Source organism: Helicoverpa zea, chromosome 3 (assembly GCF_022581195.2).
Source record: "Helicoverpa zea isolate HzStark_Cry1AcR chromosome 3, ilHelZeax1.1, whole genome shotgun sequence".
Lineage (NCBI taxonomy): Eukaryota > Metazoa > Arthropoda > Insecta > Lepidoptera > Noctuidae > Helicoverpa > Helicoverpa zea.
In genome coordinates, this window is record NC_061454.1 from 13,878,627 (window position 1) to 13,899,943 (window position 21,317).

Consider the following 21,317-nt stretch of genomic DNA (forward strand, 5'->3'; position numbering starts at 1 on the left):
TAGTTTTACTACATATATATGTTTAGTATATTGTTATTTTATATATATATATATATATATATATATATATATATATATATATATATATATATATATATATATATATATATATATATATGTATATATATATATATATATATATATATATATATTTCTTTAATTATTAATGTTTGTTGTGCACTTTTTTGAATCTACCCTACCACTATCGAATCTCTCTATGGCTTTAAGGTTGGCTGTAAGAGAACCCAATTCTGGGTTAAGCTCGCCATTGTACATAAACTGTCTGTATTATTTTTATATATTTGTTGTTAAGTGTGCAATAAAGAATAAATTAAATAAATTAAATAATTTATGAATCAGCCGAAATACATACAATACTTTCATTCTGGGAAAGAGACATTGCATTGTGGTCTGTGGACGATTATGGAATCAACTATTTTTATAAAGTTATCAGAAATAATTTAAATGAATTAATGATATCAAATTTGGAGTGGAGGTACTACATCTACGATTTAACTAAGCAATATCGATTTATTGATTAAGTAACTCACAAAATTAAATATAGAGAGTGCAAATGATGCAGTTACCCGAAACTAGTAAGTTATTGAAGACTTAACACTGGTACCTTGAAAGGACTATAATATATTCATGGGATCGATAGCCGTGTTCTTTGTAGATTGTATTGTAGTAAGTATTGACGCGTCGTAATGGTAAGTGTCCTTTAGAAGTTACTAGAAGTACTACCGCGTCTTTTAGATTGACCACTGTTTTGGACCCTGAGGCGCTGCTAAATACTTAGCCCGTTGGTGATTCAACTTGTTCGATAGGCAAATGTCGTCCTAGGGTCAATGGGAGAAAGCTGGACTTTCTTCAGCTTGGAGCAAGCATTTAGCTTCTGGAAAAGCCTGGTCGGGCATGTTTGTTTTTCAATGTGTTTAGGGCAGTTTTTGTATGGCTTATTAGTTTTAGACTGGCGTTTTAGGAAAACGCCAACAGGTCGTTTGCAGCAATTAGATTCAAAGAGCTTGAGTTCATGTTTTAAACGCCATCGGTGATTGAGAATAGAAACGTTGAAGTTGAATCGATTTCTGTCTTCTTAAAGACTCGTTACAGAGCTTATAAAATCTTTGCTAAAATCTTTGGATTTTCATCTTTAAAAATGCCTTTCAAGATGCAAGCTATTCTATGAATGCACGCCGATTTTTTGCACTTTGGCTAGGAATCGAGCGTTATCTACATTTCAGACTGAAGTGTCTGTATTTGGATTAGATGCTTCTATATTATTGGCAGCCACATAAAATAGTTTAGACAAACCAATGTACATCTCCCATGTGTTAATCTCGCCCGCATCCCGCGTCTCCCGTAATACGCGCCATTATTTTTAGCGCGCAGCCGTCGCACAGACCAGCGGCTGTGCTCATCACAATATTATGTACGCTTAGATAGTTACCCATAGTGTTAAGTGTATACAGTGAAATGTGCGACTTATGACGAAGGCTCAACCACCATGGATCACTTTAGGCGACGACCCCGCTACAAGCTCCGAAGGGTAAGACGCGTCACGAAATTTTCGCACATTTTGAGGTTATGTTACGTTTCCAAGTTCTGATGTTTACCTTTACTTGTCAACATGTTTATAGCATTAAAATTTCTCATTTTTTGCCAGTATTTAGCGGCCTTTCTATGAGTTTTTAGTCATAAATAGTCTGTATACGTGTCTGTTCAGTGTTGCCAGGAATTGGTTTTGTGTTGCCAATTTGGAAACGTTAATTATCGTGTTGTAGTACGGGAGAGTTATGTCGTGATGCATTTATAATAATACACTAAAGAGGGGGTGTGATGTTGGTAGATGGCTTCGGAAAATGTAGCGGGTGTTGAGCTAAACTATTCAGCTAACTTTATTAGGAATACTCTACTGAATGACGTCAATACACTCGAGCATACTTGAACCTGAGTGAACTTGAACCAATCGTTTAGCCAACTCCTCATTTTACTCTATCACATTTTTATATAAATCAACTATTAATATAACTGATTATGAAATATTTTCCTAACCTTGACACATGTTTAAGTCAAGGTCAAGGCCTCGATTGCTGAATAGATTTTTGATTAATTTCTATCGTGTCTGTAATGTACAACACAGTTTACAATCTTCACACATTTGTAGGTAAAGTTTGATATTAGATATTGACTTGAAGAGAAATCGAATTCTGAAAAGTTTTCCATCATTTTCTTGCAAATAAACAATAATTTTTGTTTACAGTATACGGTTATTGTATTTCCAAGAAAATTGCATGAAATCGTGATACGTAAGACATCGATTTAGTCACCAATTGTGGTTTTCTTTGAAAGGCAACTATTTAGTCACCAATTTCATTACGAAAAAAAAATATCTTAATATAGTTTAATAATGATATGCGTGCGTATTGTAAGGGTTAAAGTAGTCGTACTAAAACAAGCTTTCAGTAAACATAATGACCATTGCGTGAACATTCCTCGGTTCATGAATGGCGCATGACTCATGATACAACTTACGTATACATTGTACACATGTATATGTATAGATACGTATACATTCGTACTCAATGACAGATTTGTGAGCGCTTGAAGGTTTTCCTATGCTTCCAACCGGATTTGTAAGAATCCGTTCATTGATGACTCGCTACGGATGCCCTGAAAAGTAAACTTCGCCTTATAGTTTCTGTAGACTGAACAGAGATGGCGCCACTAGCTTCGTTTCTCTAGTTTGGAAGATGTGGATTATTTTCAGTATAGCTTTACGGAAGTGAATATAAACTAAGTCAATTTTTGTTTTATGAGATAACAATAAATTATAGCACAGTTGAAATACAATTTTTAAACCTGTGACTTATGTAATCTTTTTTACAAAATACGATTCAGTAAAATAAGCTGCTATTACCACATCCACATCAAGAATACCCGGTCATTATCCCTAAGAAGACGCTAGACAGTCAAAGAGCACTTGGAGTCATACGATTCGTCTCAATGCTTACAATAATGACTGCAGCAGATAACTTAACATATTGCAAAGATCTACCACTATCTAATCAAAAGTTTTTTGTATACAAAATGGCCCTGACCTGAAGCTTATTTTAGCCATTAAAATTCTTCTAATTATACCCCTCTTCAGTTCAGCAACATTGCTAGACCTTGTCCATGCAGTGGAAAGCCCTCAGGATCGGTATCATCGGCCACGATCGGTCCCTCCAATGAGATGGGCCTCTTGTAAAACCTTGGACTCAGTGATTTTTTGTTGTGGAGTTCCAGTGACAGCGGGCTTACACATGTGGGTAGATGCTGTCTTGTCTATTAAGCTCTGAAAATATAGTATTTGCTGGTGATATTTCCAGTGAATTCATGAACTCATATTAATCTGTGTCTCAAAGGTCACATAGGAAAATAGACTAGGTATATAGTAGTTGGCTGGCGATACTTTAAATAGAACAGCATCTAAAAAGATGCTCCATAATACCTTGAGTATGACTTTAATATTTTGCAAATCATTAGCCTCTTTTATCCCAAACAACCTATTTCAATACATAGAAAAATAGTAACTGATACAGCAATAGCACGCTCGCAAAATAAGTACCTACATAGGCTGATTTTGTAACTTTGAATAAATTTAACATTCACCCAAAACAACACATTGAATCACACTAATCCCAATAACCAATGAATCACTGAAAAAAATCGCCCCCACTAAGGACATTGCCCGCTTCGCTTATGACATTGCTCGCTCCGCTTATGACATCACCCGCTGTAACTGGCGCCCCACAAGTGCATTTCCCTCGAGTAGCTACTTGATCGCGCTCCACAAAGCTATTTCTTCATTGCCCTATATTTTTAATGAACTTGTTTATTTTCGTTTTGGTCGTTTACCGAGAATATAAGGAAAATATTGGAAGGTTGTGAGGAAGAAAATAATAATAGTTCCTATATGAATTGGTTTACTTTTTTGCAGTGCTGACTTTGCTAATTAGTTGAAGGACTTTTCATTCAATTGTTAGGTGTAGTTAGATATAGTTCGAAGGTTTAAAAAGGCAATAATTTGTAGATATCACCAAAACTTCCACTTCCACAAACTTCGACAAACCTTTTTAAAAAATTGACAATATTTTCAGTCTCTGTTATCTCTGAGATTTGCCGATTCATACCCATAAGTAATACATCAAAAACACCCCTCTGCCAATCTAAAATAATCCATCAAATAAGTACATAAAGCTCAAATTGGTTTGCACAAATCTAGGAGATAATTTTCCCCATATGAAAAGCGATTGTATAGCAATCACATACATCGACATTCTATGCGCAGCGGAAACACCATGACTTGAATATTTTAATGTTATCTTCTATATTATTCTGATTTTAATACATTTCTTTGTTAAATAGACAGTTTTATTTTTCATGGGAAATTCAAAGTAAAATTGGTATCCTTATGGTGTCTGTTTACTAGTGAAAAGATAGTGTTAAATGACTACCATGTTATTTCGACGACTTAATTCGCTAATATTTTGAAGTCTATAAAAAAGTTGCAAGTCTTTTTGCAATGAACAGGAATTCTCTTCCATAACACGAATTTCAGTCAGAGTTTTTTTGCTTGTTTCTTTTTTTATTTTCAAAGAGGAAGAATTAAACTCCCGTAGAATGTTTTATGTGCAAAAGATGTGGCAAAAAGGGGTGTCTGGATAAAACTTCTCAGTACGAGCGTAGAATTTCCTCCCATGGGGATGCCATGGCGAATGGGCGTGAATTTATTTACGTAAGATAGGGAAAAAGGATGCGGATAAATTGCTTTAACTCCTGTTTTATCTTACTTTTCACTAAGAATTATCAGTGACTAGATAAATCTACGTCTAGTGGTATACGTAAACGATCAACGATTATAATTGTTTCGAAAACAATTTCATCGTAACCTAATCTAAAAATAAAACCACAGTAGATCGTTTTTTTTGGGGTCATTGACTCTCTTTCATTCAAATCTAAACCCCGTCCATTAACCTACATTGACAAAACAATTAAACATTAAAATCATTCACCAATTTCGAAAAGGTTTTGGATATGAATGGATGGATATTTTGTGAAAGTGGGTATGGTTAGAAAGATTTTTACGTGTGAATACGGCAGATATAAGAATATTCAAGGAGAAAACATTTTAAGCCGACCCCAAATAAAATTGTAATAAAGGCAGGAGGATGATGATGATGAATTTCGAAAACATCCACAAAACAGTCAGGTATACCAACTAAAAAATACAAGTATACCTTAAAACAATCGAGTATACCAATTCAGAATTCGAATTTCAAACATGGAACACGCCACACAATGACACGTTCTTTGTACGTACTACACCTGCAACAGTTACATAGCTGGTTGTGTATGAACGTAGCGGTTGTCGACCTCTACAGAGCGAGTAATGGAGTGCGATCGTGTCTTTGTTACGCTGCGGAAGTTAGAAGCACGCTCGATTGTGGTGCGCGCTTTTGTTGGATAAATACCTGAATAGTTTTTTATTACTGGTTAAATTAAATAAGTTAGTAATATTTTAGGCAGTTTATGTTTTTGTATGTATTTTAGAAGCTACCGGATTTGTAGGGTATTATTTGCAGTAGATAGGTACACAGATAAGAAAGCAGTCTTCGTTTCTTTATAAAAATTCATTCAAAATATTAAAAGAATTGATTACAAAAGACTTTAACCGTCTTATCCGATGCTAATCAGTAACTGTACAAGTCTGAAATCTTACGCAAATTATGGCAAAATTCCAAACGCCATCCATAACAAACTACACTACATTAAGTTCATACAAAGCATTAATGTCAGTATTTACTTTACAACATGTGGGCGTCACTTAGCAAGCGACTGTAAAGTGGCACCATAGTTGAGCGCGCGACCCATCGCGTCTACCACAAGTAGGTCAGACACGTCGCCGGCGCGGCGCGACACCGCATCGATCCGCACCACGCGCATGCGCCCAATCCCACAAACAAAAAACAACCTTATTTACATACACCGACAGTTCATTCTTCTCTGTCGCTTCCACCGAATATTTTACCGCATGCCAACTCTGAAGTTACACCGCAAAATTATCATAACCCTTCTTACATGGAGTTAGGGTTCATTATCCTGTGGCGGGTGCAAGGTTTAATTTGGTAATGCAGGTGTGTTGTGTCATTTTAGACCGTATGATAGACCAGTAAGGTTGTGTTTTCGTTGTTGGGGTCTGTTATGGAAATATTAAATGACCAACCGATGTAGTTTGTGCAGATAATTCTGTTAGAAGTGAGTGTACTGTCTCTTACTGGAAATGCCTTTTAAAGGAGCTCTTTGAGTATTGCATACGTACTATATTTAAAAAAAGAGGGTTGGGTCTTCAAAACGTAACTTATTGAATTGAAAAATAAGACTTACATAGCGAATTAAGATAAATATAAATCATGATTATGGAAACTTGTTAGCTAAGTTTATACTTAAATCTATTTATCAAGCATTTTGAACGTTTTATATTTTCTTTTTTTGTAGTTTTTAGCAGACAGATGCGCTGGTGATTTTGTTTTATATATAAAATATAGTATTTATATAAAATATGTAGATTTTTTACATGGATAACGGGGGGTCTAGTGCCCTGAAAGTCTATTTCAGTATCACCACTCGTGGAGGCTATTTCAGTACATCTACTGAATACCTAATATCGATTGATTTATTTTCTGATACTTGCATATTAGCATGACTATGTATTTTATGGAAATTCACACAATCATGGTTATACAAAAAATACTTTTTTATTTTTTCTATTTATGTTGTCAATATTGAACAATGATTCATCATTCTTTTTAATACGCAATTATGTTTTTAACAAAATATCTGCCTTAAGTGGAACTATGATAATATAAAAGGAAAAATATAAAATGAGTCAATAATAAATACATATATGTATTTTGTTTTCTTGGCTTTAAATAAAGTAATATTAAAGTTAGTTACATTCAATAAAAATACTATTGATTCCTTAATCAAAAAAAATGGTAAATAATAGATATATATTTATCAATCAGTATTTTATATCGCAAAAAATCTTTTCCCGACTGGTCCCTTCAAACGATGCTTACGCTACGCGGCTACGCCACTGCGCCAGTGCTACGACCTCCACTGCTACGAGCGCGTAGCGAATACGTAGCTTGTAGCCGCTATTTGTACGAGTATTACTGAATTATTTTGTCGCTCGAAATTATATTGTTGTAGGGGTCTGTAGTTGATTAAAGTTTGTTTTATTAAAGATATGGATGCTTTATTTGTGCATTTTTTAATTAAAATAAAATTACTTATTAAGACACAGAAAAATCCGCCACTGGGAAATAGCAACGCTGAAATTGTCATTCTAGATATATTGCGCTTTCGTCTTGATAGAAACTTACATTTGTAATGGACAACTAAATTCTTCCGTAAAAAAAAAATAAATTGTTATAATGTTATGGAGATGGAAATAAATGATTTGGCTTCGACATTTTACTATAAAACTAAAGTTTTTCCAACTTCGGATCGAAGGGACCAGTACTCCCAACATCTTGCAGAAACCCCATACTACTTCTTCGCCCTTTACAGAACACACAGAACCACATTACACAAAACACACATAAATCTCCTAATACTCTTCAATGAAATAAAAACCTATGTAGGTAGAGTAATAAAACGCGGTAGTACAGTGGGTACAGTAATAAATGTTTGTGTGTGAGTGCGATGAGTCACGTCGTATGCGCAACTCGGTGCGTACCGGCCTTGCGAACCTTTAGTGGGACAGAGTATTCCTGGGGTGTAGACGAGTGAATTTTGGACTTGTTGTTGGTTGATTTGGCCTCATCGGGTTCGATTCTTAGTACAATTGAAGTTTGTGTGATGAGCATGCTTGTTGGCTGTGTGCTGCGTGTTATTATGTAGTATACAAGATGTGTTAACACCCACGACACAAAAGGTACTTAGGGCTCACTGACAGTGTGTTAAAGGTGTCCAGATTATTTATTTGATTGAAGATCGAGTTTAGGGCTAAATAGATGAATCAACCTTTTTTGAAAATTCCCGTCTCCTCCCGCTGTGAGTTAATAGCGTGAGGAAGTTCCAGACTCTTACTGACTAAAACCCACCATGTTCCTTCATGTGCACCAGGACCGCGGTAACTCTATCGAAAAATCCCGCAGCGAATAAACTTTTTTTAAGTATTTTTTACTTAAACAGACTTGTCAACTGAGCATAGATGTGCATGCATCGTTGCTTGACTTTTATGCATGAGAAGAAGCCCTAACCTTTTTTCACTTGTAATAGATCATAGGTTAGCAGTTGTTATAGTATAAACATCAAGAGAAAAGAGCTATCACATTTTGATATTTGCTGACCTTTGCAATTCGAACTTTTGTTAAGTTTAACCAAATGTGGGATGATCCTCATTAAATTCTGTTTGGTTTTTATTCTTGTTAGGGAATTCTTCATTACTTCACTACAAACTAACGTCCACCTACATACATTCATAAATATTAGCTACTATCTTTCGCACGTGGTGTCACCCTCGTCCCGTTCTTCGAGCACTTGGATAAGACGTAGCCTGTAGCCTTCCTCGACAAACAATAATTCAATTTCTACAAGCAGTTTTTTTTTTACTTTAAGTTTTCTTCATTAACTTTATAAGCTTCGCCTCAGATCAAGAAAAGAAATGTTCCTAGTTTTGGGGAATATAGGTCAAATGTCTCCTTAATGTGTCTAGACCTGCTCCAGTTAAATTGGAACCCCATAGACTGCCATAAGAAAGCCTTAAGAGCCTCTAAATATAGTCGAGCGTCGTTAATATACAGTTTACGATATTGCGTGATACTAACATTAATAGCTTTTGGCGATGCCTAATGAAATTATTTTTCTTATTGCCATAAAGTCAAGTAGGTACACTGTTGTATAGTTTCTTCCTTGGAACTTCGTCAAATGAAAGTTCGAATGATTTTGAGGTCCGAAACTAGTCTATGTATCTTTAGAATATTATGATCCGACTGGATAAATATTTGGATAAATTACTCAACGTGACAAATACCTTTGTCTAGGTATAAAGTTTGGAAGTTCTAAATGTTATGAACCTTGAGGTCAACAAACTTGTTGCCCAGAACCAAAACTTGAAAATGGCAAGAAATTGTCAGCGACGAACGATTTAAAAATACCTGCGTTTTTTGAAGGTTTTAGAGCTATATTTTTGTAATACTTTACATAGTTATTCGAAGTTTTCTGATTAGTAAGTGAGAATGAACCCTTTCCCTGAAACCTGGCTTGATAACTCCATTGAGTCCAGGCAGGAGTGTCGCTGGAAACAATTGGCCCTCCATTATCTGAGGTGACCCACTTACGGTAATCCCTAATCTTGCTCCCAACACGGTTCGTCAACCGGAGTGCCGCCGTGCGCGCGCACCCATTCACCTAACTGCGGGGGGAGGGGGCAACACGAGGGGAGCTTCAGGCTCCAACTTCGGAGATATTCGGGCGCATTCGCTCGCGACCGTCGCGTCGGACGGTAGTGCGGCAGCTCCGATGTGCCGCCACCACGGCCGACCAAGACGCGATCCCATTGGTGGTCCGCAGTGGCCACCACCTGCCGCCATGTCGTAACATCATGGGGTACAACAACCAAGGGCACGGGTACAACAAGTTGTTTACACAGGTGCGCGCGCAAGTGTTGTGTTGTTGCTTCAGTGTTGATTTGTGGATGTTGATGATAAGGCGGGCCATGTCCTTATGTTTACGTAATGATAATGTTGTTTGTTTACCGACGTCATCTCGCTGCGAGTGATGCACCGCCCTTACGCCGGTTGTCTATAAGTTGTGGTAGAGGCTGGTTATATGCAATTTGTGTCAGTGGTATTTGGGCCCTGCCCTGTTCGCTGTACATCCGTATTTAGCTTTATTGCCACGGGAACATGGCTATGAATAGGCTACACAGTGCTTGAGCTTTGTTATAGTTTGCGAACTTCTAAAACATGTCTGTAACATCTTTGTTGTTCTGAATGTAAATATTGACGGTAGTTGTAAATCAGCGTGTGCTGGCCAGTTCCGCGCAGGTGAGCAACGTGCATGTTTAATGTCCTGTGTCAGTCAGTACGTCTGTTCGCAGAAGACTCTATTTCTGAACGAGTACTGTTTTGTTTGTTTGTTTGTCCGTCGTTAATGTTAAGTCTATTATATTTGGACGCACGTTGTGTGTGTACATTGTATTCAACGAAACGATTAGCTGCTAATTGTTTGTAGACCATTTAGTTCGTGGTGTGTCGAATACTATGTGTTTTTATAGTGATAGAAGCTATAATATATTATGTTTTAGTGTACTGAAATAGTTTATAACACTGTTAATCGTATACGTTTAAGCTAAAACACAACTTTACACAGTATAATTTCACTGTTGTTAGGCACAGTTGCGGTCGTTCACAAGTTGTCATTTTATAAGTCCATTTTTTGGCGCCAGTTCCATATTTCCTCAAATAAATTAAATTATATTAGGTTCTAACCGTTCTCTTAAGTCTTGCTGATATAAACTGATGTAAACAAAACAAATGTTACCTACTCCGTGATAATGATGACGAGTCTATACTACCTAATATTAAAAAGACAACACTTTCTTTTGTTTGGTTGTACCTAATAAGCTCCGAAACTACTGACCCGATTTTAAAAATTCTTTCACTGTTGTCTTCCTGAGTAGCGTAGGCTGAATTGTATCCTGGTACATGTAGTAGTTTCCGCGGGACGCGAGGGAAATCGCGGGAAAATGGCTATAAACAATAACTAAGTGTATCAACATACATATTATTTATTTTATTTATTTATTTATTTAGGCACACCAACAACTTATTTACAAATACTTTCACATATGTAAGTTTACAATTGTAATAAGTTCTGCGTAAATATGTTAATTACAGGTGCGCACAACGTTCAAATTAAAAAATAACTTAAATTAAACTAAACCAAACTATGCATAACAAAAATAATAATAATAAAAAAAGAAGAAGAATCGATACAGGTAAATGACAAGGTACTATTCAAATTGGTCAATATATTACACTCACCTTTCGTATGAATTCAATATAATCGATAAAATTAACTTAATATATCTTATAGTTGCAGTCTATTAGCAGATTACCTTCGATACTGATAAGAATGATGAATTTAGAGCATCATCTCGCTTATCCATCTTAATTTATTATCTCTAGATACCTATATCTACACTAATGTAATAGGCTAAAGAGTATGTTTGCTTCAACACGAAATCCGTCCTGCTTTCCACCCTGAATGCCTGAGATCAACGCTTTTAACCTAACTACCATCCGTCCGTCGACCGTCTAGCTTTTCCGCGGTTTCGCCCGCGTGCAGTGGGAACTACTGCCCGTACGGGGATAAAATATAGCCTACATTCCTGGCAGGTAACTAAGGTTACTGTCTATCTAATGGTGAAAGAATTTTTTAAATCGGTCCAGTAGTTTTTGAGTTCATCCATTACAAACAAACCAACACTGTGTTCCGCTTTATATTTATTGGCGTATAAGGATAGATATAGTAAATTTTTTGCCAGGACGGCCTATGTATCTAAGGAGGCAATATACTAAGTTCAGCATGTTCCGTCTGTAGATTATTGTGTAATTTTATTTATTCTTTCATTTCAGGCAACTAGGACCTGTAGTAATACACAAAACTAATGACAAAATATGGATCTACCCACCTTTGGAATTCCTTTTAGGATTCCGCCGTAAGGTCTTCAAACAAAATACTTTGTCAGATTACATAATAATTGTTTTGTTATTTTCATACATTTTACGGTAGATAAAATTAAAACCATGTCAAATAGCTTTGATTGACGTATTCCCAAACAAATGAGTAATGGAACGAGTTCATACAAACAAAGCTCTGAATGAAATTATTATGTGTTTGCTTTGTTAATGGTAATTACAATGGGCTTTTTTATAGAACATCGGTCAAATAGAGTATATGTGCTGTCTTGTATAATAGGATTTTTGTATAAATATTACACGCTTTAGAATCTTACATCGGTCTGATCATGCTACTAAGTCCTGTGAAAAAATACAGTTCGCGTCAAATAATTTGCAATTTTGAAGTTAGCCACTAAGTCAACAACCATGTTCATGACACAATTTAATGTTGTACCCGGAATCGAACCTGCATGGAACCCTCAGTTCGGACGCCTGAAATAGTGACAATTGCACCAGAGTGGTGTCGATATTATATAATCAATGAGTCACAAAAGCGCCACAAGTATTTATAAAAGATAAATCAGATCTTTAAAGGTGTTTCAAGTTGCATAAAAAAGTAGTTTATTTAATGTTTTATGTAAGAATTTCTTTGAACTCTATTCTAGTAATATATCATACTGTTCTCTGTTAAACTTTTGATTGAAATAATTCGAATTATAGATTCTCAAAACTGGTATGTATTTCTAAGCTCGGAAAAAATTGCAAGCGTGAAAAATACAGACAACTATGTAGTTATAATATTTAAAATATGTGTCTGACTGAATCTTAACAAATTACGTTCTAAGAATCTTAAAACAAAGCATATGATAAACACTAGCTTCAGCCAATGGGTTAATCCACTCGCTGAAGAATCTTCTTCCCACACTTGGATAAGAAGTTACCTTTGCGAATATGTTATTCTGATATGTAAGTTATATAATAAAATAACAGTAACAAATATACACACTCACAAACTTTCGCCTTCAAGTATATTATTAGTGTGGTCGAAGGTTGATTCGTAGATCTTCATACTTCATACAGAAAGCAGTTATCTTTGCTAGAAGGTTCTTAAGACCTCGGATCCCTCTCTCAATGGTCTTTTGAATACATTTTATGGATATATTTGTGACGTAATCAAAGAACAATTTGCCAACTTAAGATCTCTGACATCATCAGATACGAATGCTTTCGCCAAAATATTTTCATTATCTGTTTTATGTGACCGTTATGCCAAATTCAAACGTGGAATGGGATAATTTTACTGCATTGTCATTGGTCAATAATGGGGTATCGTGTTGGCAACCGTTCTATAGTTTTATAAGCCGTAATTGTTCTCTTTGAAGTCGGTTTATTCAGTACTATTGACGTATTTCACGTATTGCGATGACGTATGTATTTCGCATTCGTTTGTCTATTGGTTCTTGTTTTAATTCTCGCCTATTAATGTTTTATGTGCAATTGTTTTAAAGCTTTTAAAGTCATGCGTTAGTCATTTGATTGAATGTTAATTTTAAAATTAGAATACTCATTGTTCAAGCTTTCGAATAGTTTTGTATGTTCATGTTGTCGATTTCGACCAAATTATACTTAAGAATCCTAGATAAGTTTCATCCAATATTCCGAAACTGATGCTTAGCGACTTTTGGATTCATTTTTGTTAAACTATTATGTTCAACTGGGTGTTGAACTACTTTTGAACTTTCAAAAAGTGAATTCTGGCGTTTGTGATGTTAAATACATAAAATAATGGACTTTTATTTCTGATTGGAATCACGGAAGTAACGTTATTCAGCAGCTTTTGTGGTTGTGCTCGTCGACTTTTGAGGATGACTGGACTTGAAAATCCATCTGGATAAGTACTGAGACTTAAATAGTTTAATGACTGTTCAACCATCTTTAAGCACACGTGCTCTCAAATCAGTTCATCTAGTCCACTCATCGAAAATAGACTAATAAAAACAAGTTACTATTATTGTATGCACGTCACTGGCTTTAGAATATCAGGGCGTTTGATGGCCGGATTTGACTAGGCACCTCGTGTAACATAGGCATTCCATCAGTTTTATATCAATCGTAAAAACATTGTTTTGACTGCATTTTCAATATGAAATAACATTCTTAGAGTACTTTCAGACTAGAGCATTTTCCGCGCGGCAACTTCTGGTTGAATTCATGTCTGAAAATGCGCGATATATTTTTTGTCGCGCATGGCAAAACCCGCTAGTGTGGAAGCGATCTTAATGAACAACCAGCTAACTATCTCTCTTTCGTTTGAAAAAAAGTTTTGTGGGCAGTCTCATTCTTATAAACCACGCCTTGACCAAACCAAGTAGTCAGTCTTACTAACGTAGGTAGGCAATTGTGTTTCAATCATATTCTTGTTTTTTTGTCTTAAATTAATGTGGATAGTATTATTGTCAATAGGGTATTTTAGTCTAGATGAGAAAAAAATTAAAAGTGTATTACAATGATTGTTTAGAGGAAAAGCAATCGGGAAATGTTAGTTTCACTTCGTAAGGTACATAAATATATTTTTTATTGCAGTTTAAAGTTTTTAGGTTTTTTTATCTGTCTTTGAACACTACGAAATGTCGCCGCCATGCTAATGACGTCATTACGGTAGTAAACAAAAGTGTATAACCTCTAAATATTATCCACATTTCCCAAAGTATTGATTCTTGAAGTAGTTAACCTATCATTAAAGAGTATATTTCATTAGATAGGTAATGTTAATACAGTTACTTACATCAAAGTGATCTTCACAAAAGTATAAACGAGATTTATCTGATAACAGTCCGGGATCTCGTCTCGCAACTTTTAACCAAGTGTTTCTCATATTTATATCCACTGGTACTTGAATCCATAATTTGTCTGGTGTTTTTACACTAGTGTTCTCACATTCAGAAACAACACACCAACGATACGGAGCATAATTACTCATTATTAAAATTTTCAATACATATCAAAATATGTATTACTGACAGCTGTAGTTTGTTTACTAACGTAATAACGTCATGACCAAAAAACAATCATGGCGTCCGTTGTGTGCCGCGTTTTCGCGAAATACGCGCGAAATTTGAAATTATGATAAAACAATTAATTTATATTCGTACATAACGTGAGAAAAAAAAATATTTTTAATTTTTTAGAGATATATTAAGACTAAAGAATTTATTTAAGATATATTTCAAAAATGCATGTAATACCCTATTACAATTAAATCGAGCCCTTGATTAAGTAGATACTCTTTTGATACATTAAGAATGACGTGACCTGTAGGCTGCAATTAAAAATCCATTATTCGACTAAATGCGAAATCAGGGAGCCTGCCAAGTTACACAAAAAATCCGTATAAAAGGAGTTTATACCAAATACCAAATACCTTTACAAAAACAGTAACGCTAGCCAAAACAGTGGTTGATAAATAAAAAATCCCCTGCTGGCGCTGCCCCAAAAACAAGGGCGTAAAGTATGCACAGTGGGGGTTATCGAGCCAGGCCTGGGGGTGGGGGGAGGTGCTGACGTCACTACTTCGACCCGCCAGACTGCCGCCGAAACCGACGAGCCAGTACAGTACAGACCATGATCAATCGCGGCCAGATAAAACCTCCTTCCTTGGCTGAATGGGCCCTTTCCTTAGTCTGTGAATGAAAGTTCTCCGTTCATATTTAGAACAATTTAAATTAATTCGAATTCCGTTCTTCATTCAATTAATTCTTTTTTCAAAATTACCGGCCACGTCTTGTAGTTTGTATGTAAAAAATGTTTGTAAGTGTGAAGACGATTTTTTTGTTTTATTTAAATATTTTTGGAAGCTTTGGCTAAGGTGAGCGTCGTCTGTAGTTTTTTTAGTTAATGTGGTTTGATCTAGATGCTTTTAGTTTCATGTATAATGCTAGAATTTGGTAGTTTCATCTCATTTGTCAGACTCACATACATCAGTCATACATTCATGTAACACTTGTACAAAATGTTTTGTAAATTCGTTTTAATTTGAAAAATATCTAATTATTTTCGTTATTTTATTATGTACAATCTGTATGTAATGTATTTCTTGTTTTTAATTTATTTATATATTTAAATTTTGTTCTACATTAAATTGGCTACAATCGAATTTGTGATAAATTGGTGAAAAAAAAAACAATTCTAAAAGGTTACTAAATTCCGAGATGACACTAACATGAAACAAACCACAGATTAAAGCATGAACTAATCGTTTTATTTTTTAGATTATGTGCCGACATTACTTTGTGTACAGTTAGCGCCACAAGTCTGAAATGCTGTGACTTCTATTAAATAATAACTCGAACAAAAGCAAAACTAAGAAAAGCCATTTTGTTCTATTTTCAAACATTTAAAAAACGAAAAAGGAACTGCCATTTTAATAAAAAAAAAAATGCCAGAAAAAAGTCCTGGCAGCGTTCTATTTTCAAATTCAAAAGAGGTTCAATCAACAAGAAGGTTCTATCTTCATTTTTTTTATTACTTAATGGGCTAAATGACTTTATCGAGTTATTATTTAAGTGGTGGCGCTACGTACTAGCCCCAAGCATGTCTGTCTGATTTCCGTCTGTTTGTGTCGCATTGCATGCAGTCGGCACGACTCACCATCGACAAATGACAAGCTACAAGCCCTTGGTAAGACACCTGTGTTTCTTTCTATATGCTTGTCACCTGTGCTGTACCTTAGTTTTCGTGTTACTTGGTAAAAAGAAAATTGTAACTAAAGCTTGGCTCCCCCATGGGATTGTCTTCAGCGTACATTTTTTCATTATTTTACACCAATGATAAAATTTTGATGGAGAAGAGACATTAAAAGAATGTTACAATTTCCTTGCCAGTTCCAGATGTTTTTTTCAAAAAGACGATTGATGTTTCCAAATTTTTCATACCTGAAAAACATTTGCTGACTATATTACTCTGTGTTGGTTTAGACACCACGTCGGACTCATAATCCTTTCACATAGTATTCTGAACTCTTTGTAAGTTTTGTCAAAATTAACACAAAATAAATAGGCTGGGATCAGGAAATGATTCTCAGATCAAACGAGGATTATTCAACTATCTGTCACTACTTTATGCAAAAACGATTGAACGGTTTTGGATGTAAAGCAACCCATACAAGTAGATGACAATTTCACTATTCCCTTAATCCATACTGCCGAGAATCTACAATTCATCAATTAAAAGGAAAGAAAACTTTATAAGATTAAATAGGTATTAAAATATAAAAAAAAACCTACTAGCTACACAACATGTTACTAATTCCGTTTTTCTTCGTAAAAAAATTATAGCAATAGTAGATAAAAACTGCATGATTGCTGCAAAGCATTGCGGGTATGCGCGCGCCGCTCGGCTCTCGTGCCAAAATACTTGCACTACTTATGGATTGGTTCAACTATAACTGACAGTTTTGTTTCACCAAACTTTGTTGGTTGTTTTGTAAACCTTATATTTATAACCGGTTGACGCATTTTGAATTTGCGTCAAGTTTAAAAATCCCTTCCACATAGCTCATTTTAAAAGTGTACAGCTTTTTAAACGTATGCGCACCTTTGTACCAGATCAATTATTATAGGTCTAATACGCTTTTGTAATGAGAACTATTTGTTTGGTCAGTAAGCAAGCAAATGTGGAAGTTTTCACGACTGCCTTTGATATAGGAAGACGTGAACGACTGAGCTAAAACACACGTTTGCTGGATCCGTAACATAAAACAGATTGATAGCATTTTCAAATGTGCAAAAATCTTTTCATTATATGCTGCATCTATTTTGTATGCAGGAGTAGAAGTAGGCCAAATATCTTTGCATTCTCGGACACGAAATCTCATTCAAGTTCTTTATGTTTTTTCGTTGTTTTTTCTGTCGTCCTTAGGGAATACTACGACATCCAGCAAACTACTACTAGCTAGGGGGAACCTGATAGTCTTCATGGTCCGCCCCTGGCTGGAGGCATTAAATTCTAGGCATCCACAGGGAAAAGGCCTGTTAAGCAGTACACGGAGTCCTATGCTGAACTGCGAGATGCCACACCAAAAAAAAAATAGTCTTCATGATCTTCACCTACATAATATATATTTAGCTATCTCCAAATCTTCAATTAATGGCTTATAGTTATAGGTACCAACCATGTAATAAATCAGAATCTGTCGGTACAGACTACTGCAGATATAAAACTCTGGAACCATTCCAAAAGTGTCAATGAGACCTTGACCTCTGGTAAACAAATTATGTGGAACTGCGGAGATAGGGTTGTAGATCGAATTACTGATACATAATGGATTTGAGCTGATGTTCTAGCTTTTGTCTGCATCTTGGCTTGCTAGGACTTTGAAGATTAGGGTAGAATATGCGAATACTTATGTGATTTGCTCTCAAAACTAAACAAAAGGTACATAAATGGGTGTAGTCACTTCTTTTCGCTGCGAGAAGAGCAGTTTGATGATTGCGTGAAACATCAAATGCTAGACTGTTGGTTTGGTTATATACTTACATTTGAAATTAATGCTGTGGAGGAAAAAGCACCCACTGCTAGGATGAAACTGTGTCACAGTTTTAAACATAACGTTTACTGTAAATACTTACAAGTAACTGGATTTACACGAATTTGAGTTCAACACTGTCATAGGTTAAGAGTAAAACATTCCGTTTACTTTGACGTACCTGCAAGTGACTGGATTTACACCAATTTTAGTTCAACATTTAGGCTAACGTTACTCCCATATATTTTCCGTAGTTTAACAGTCTCCATGTAAATGTTTCAGGGCTCAGCAGATTCGAACTATTCGCAACCATCGTCGGAGCTGTCGCTTGACGAAGACAAGGAGGCGCTGCGCCGCGAGAAGGAAGCGCAGGCTATCAAACAGCTGGACAAGGCACGGGTCAGTTAACAACATACGTATTGTAATGATTTGGGAAATATTAGTATATAGGAGTGCCAGTCAATCTATACTCATATTAGGTACTAGCTTGTGCCAGCGGTTTCCGCATCCCGTGGGAACCTCTGCATGAACCCTCAACATAAACTCATTATATTGCAAGACAAGAGTTCATGCAAAAAAGGTATACTTACTATTGAATTTTTCTTTTCTACTAGTCCGATTTTATTTCGAAGTCATGAAAAGCCATATGATTGGTTCCTGAAGAACACTTCTCCAATATGTTTTGGAGAGCAGAAACCTATATTTTCAGCATATCCTTTTGAATGTTACGCATATGACTCAGCAGCTAACTTGATTTGACTTAACAATGAGCAATTTAGAACGTTGCTTTCATGAGGGTAACTAAGTGTAATGGAGCAGCCACAGCCAATCATACGAAAATTTACGGAGCGCGTAACGAATATTAGTAAATATGCAAAAATATTATTACTATATGCAGACCCGAATGTGTGTAAAATGATGTATGTAAAAAACTTTAAGAAATTGGGATGATGGGGCAAGAGAAAGATAATGGCACTAGTATTCAAACATCATCATCATCTGCCTAGTCTACCAACTATGCTGAGATTGGCAACCAACCAGTGTAACACCAGTGTTTTCCATAGAACCACTGCCTAGCTGACCTTAGCCCAGTTACCCGTGTACCGACTTGTTGTGACTTGACGTGTAAAGACTTGTTGTCCTTCAGGCTAACAAACATGCATAACTGACACATCTTAACATTTCATACTGGAAGCTATAACGTCATGTTCCAGGAGAAGCCAGTGGCGTTCGCGGTGCGCACCAATGTGTCATACGATGGCACCGTGGACGACGACTCGCCGGTGCACGGCAGCGCCATCTCCTTCGAGGTGCGCGATTTTCTCCACATCAAGGTAAGTCGACTTGTTACTTGCAGTTTATTACAAATCACGAAAATCATTTTCTAAGGGCTTTTTGTATACCTAACTAGCTTTTGCCCGCGGCTTCGCTCCCGAAAACTGACTTTTCTACTTTACCCTATTTTTTTTTTCATAAGAACCTTCTCCTGACAATAACAAACACAACAAAAAAAGAATTAGCCAAATTGGTCCAGGCGTTGTTAAGTTATGCGCTTACCAACATATTTTGCGATTCATTTTTATATTATACATTGGTAAATTGGGATTGAAAAGTTTAGAGATTTTTACATTTGAAAGAACTAGGTTTCTTCGAATATTCCAGCTCACCCCACTTTTTTCAATCACTGTTGGTAAATACCTCCTTAAAATATGTAGTCAAACCAATAAATAAAAGTAATGATCATTTAACACTCTTGCCCACTATAAAACCCTTGAAGGTCTACAAGAATCAAATTGTTGTTCTCCACTGTAAAAATGATATGAGTGTGTGGGTTCGATTTCAGGTCAGGCAAATACCAATGCAACTTTTCTAAGTTTGTATGTACTTTCTAAGTATATGTTGGACACCAATGACTGATAAAAAGGTGAAGGAAAACATTTTGAGGAAACCTGGACTATTTAGTCTGAAATCACCAAGAACAAGCGTCTTAATTAACGCTGAATGCTTCTTCATGTGAGAGGAGGCCTGTGCCCAGCAGTGGGAAGATAAAAAGGCTGCAACGAACCAGCCTCATATTACCTCCACAGCGTCAGTGACCATGCATAACTGACACATCAATGTACATTTTCCAGGAGAAGTACGACAACAACTGGTGGATCGGGCGGCTCGTGAAGGAGGGCAGCGACGTGGGCTTCATCCCGTCGCCCGTGAAGCTGGAGGCGGTGCGGACGGGGCTGGGCGCGCGGCGCTACCCGCGGCCCGCGTCCGCCGCGCCGCCGCCGCACGCGCCGCCCCTCTCCCGAGGTAGCACCCCCCCCACGCCCGGTACGTCATCTGCCATACCCGCCGCGACACCTGCACACTGGTCAACGCTCGAACGCAAACTATCAATTTTGAATATAACATTTAAATTTTAAAAAGAAAAAAAAAAAGAATAATAGAATTCGATTTTGACATTAGTCGAATCGTTAGATTGTTTAGTCGATTCAAAATCGATAGTGGCTGATTCGAGACGAAGCTGTTGCAATGAAAATCTAAACATTTCGAGTTAAAAGAAGTTTGGGTTTTCATTGGTTTATTTAAATATCCCAATAGTCATTATTTAATGGTTTGTTTTGAAACGTGTTTTGCATTTAAATTAGAATTTAGCAAATATGACATTTTTCATCTTAAATGATTAATTGGGATATTGTAAACAAGAGTGACCATCTGCCTAAAGCTTTTTCATGCACTGAATAAAAAGGCATACACAACATTTTTATTTTTTTAAATCTAAGGGGTTCAAGGTTCAGGTCTGAAGATTCAAGGTTTTGATGAATAATAATTAAGTTTAACAGATTTTTATTATTTTTTCAAAAATATTGGTCTTTTATGTTTAGTCGTATGAAAATTTATTTAGATATAAGATAAAAAATAAAAATATGTTTACATGTATTTGACTGTACCAGTAAATGTTTTGTTGATACTAATATAACAACTTATTTATTTATATTTTGTGTTGTATGTCGTTTTATCTAGTGTCTGTAACGTACAACGCAGTTGTTTGTCTCTCTCTT

General features: G+C 36.0%; 1 protein-coding gene across 10 annotated transcripts in view; it reads left to right on the forward strand.

The window, feature by feature from the left end:
- LOC124646101 (voltage-dependent L-type calcium channel subunit beta-3) overlaps nucleotides 1-21,317 on the forward strand; it is a 133,499-nt gene that overhangs the window by 100,350 nt on the left and 11,832 nt on the right. For 5 of the 10 annotated variants that reach the window (XM_047186148.1, XM_047186147.1, XM_047186149.1 and 2 more), the window contains 3 exons: nucleotides 18,544-18,660; nucleotides 19,476-19,595; nucleotides 20,394-20,586. In XM_047186148.1, the coding sequence (XP_047042104.1) occupies nucleotides 18,544-18,660; nucleotides 19,476-19,595; nucleotides 20,394-20,586 (430 nt within the window). Of the gene's footprint in view, nucleotides 1-1,368; nucleotides 1,550-9,509; nucleotides 9,704-9,898; nucleotides 10,101-16,371; nucleotides 16,416-18,543; nucleotides 18,661-19,475; nucleotides 19,596-20,393; nucleotides 20,587-21,317 lie in introns of those variants that run through there. The other 5 variants (XM_047186152.1, XM_047186154.1, XM_047186155.1 and 2 more) reach the window with 4 other exon arrangements.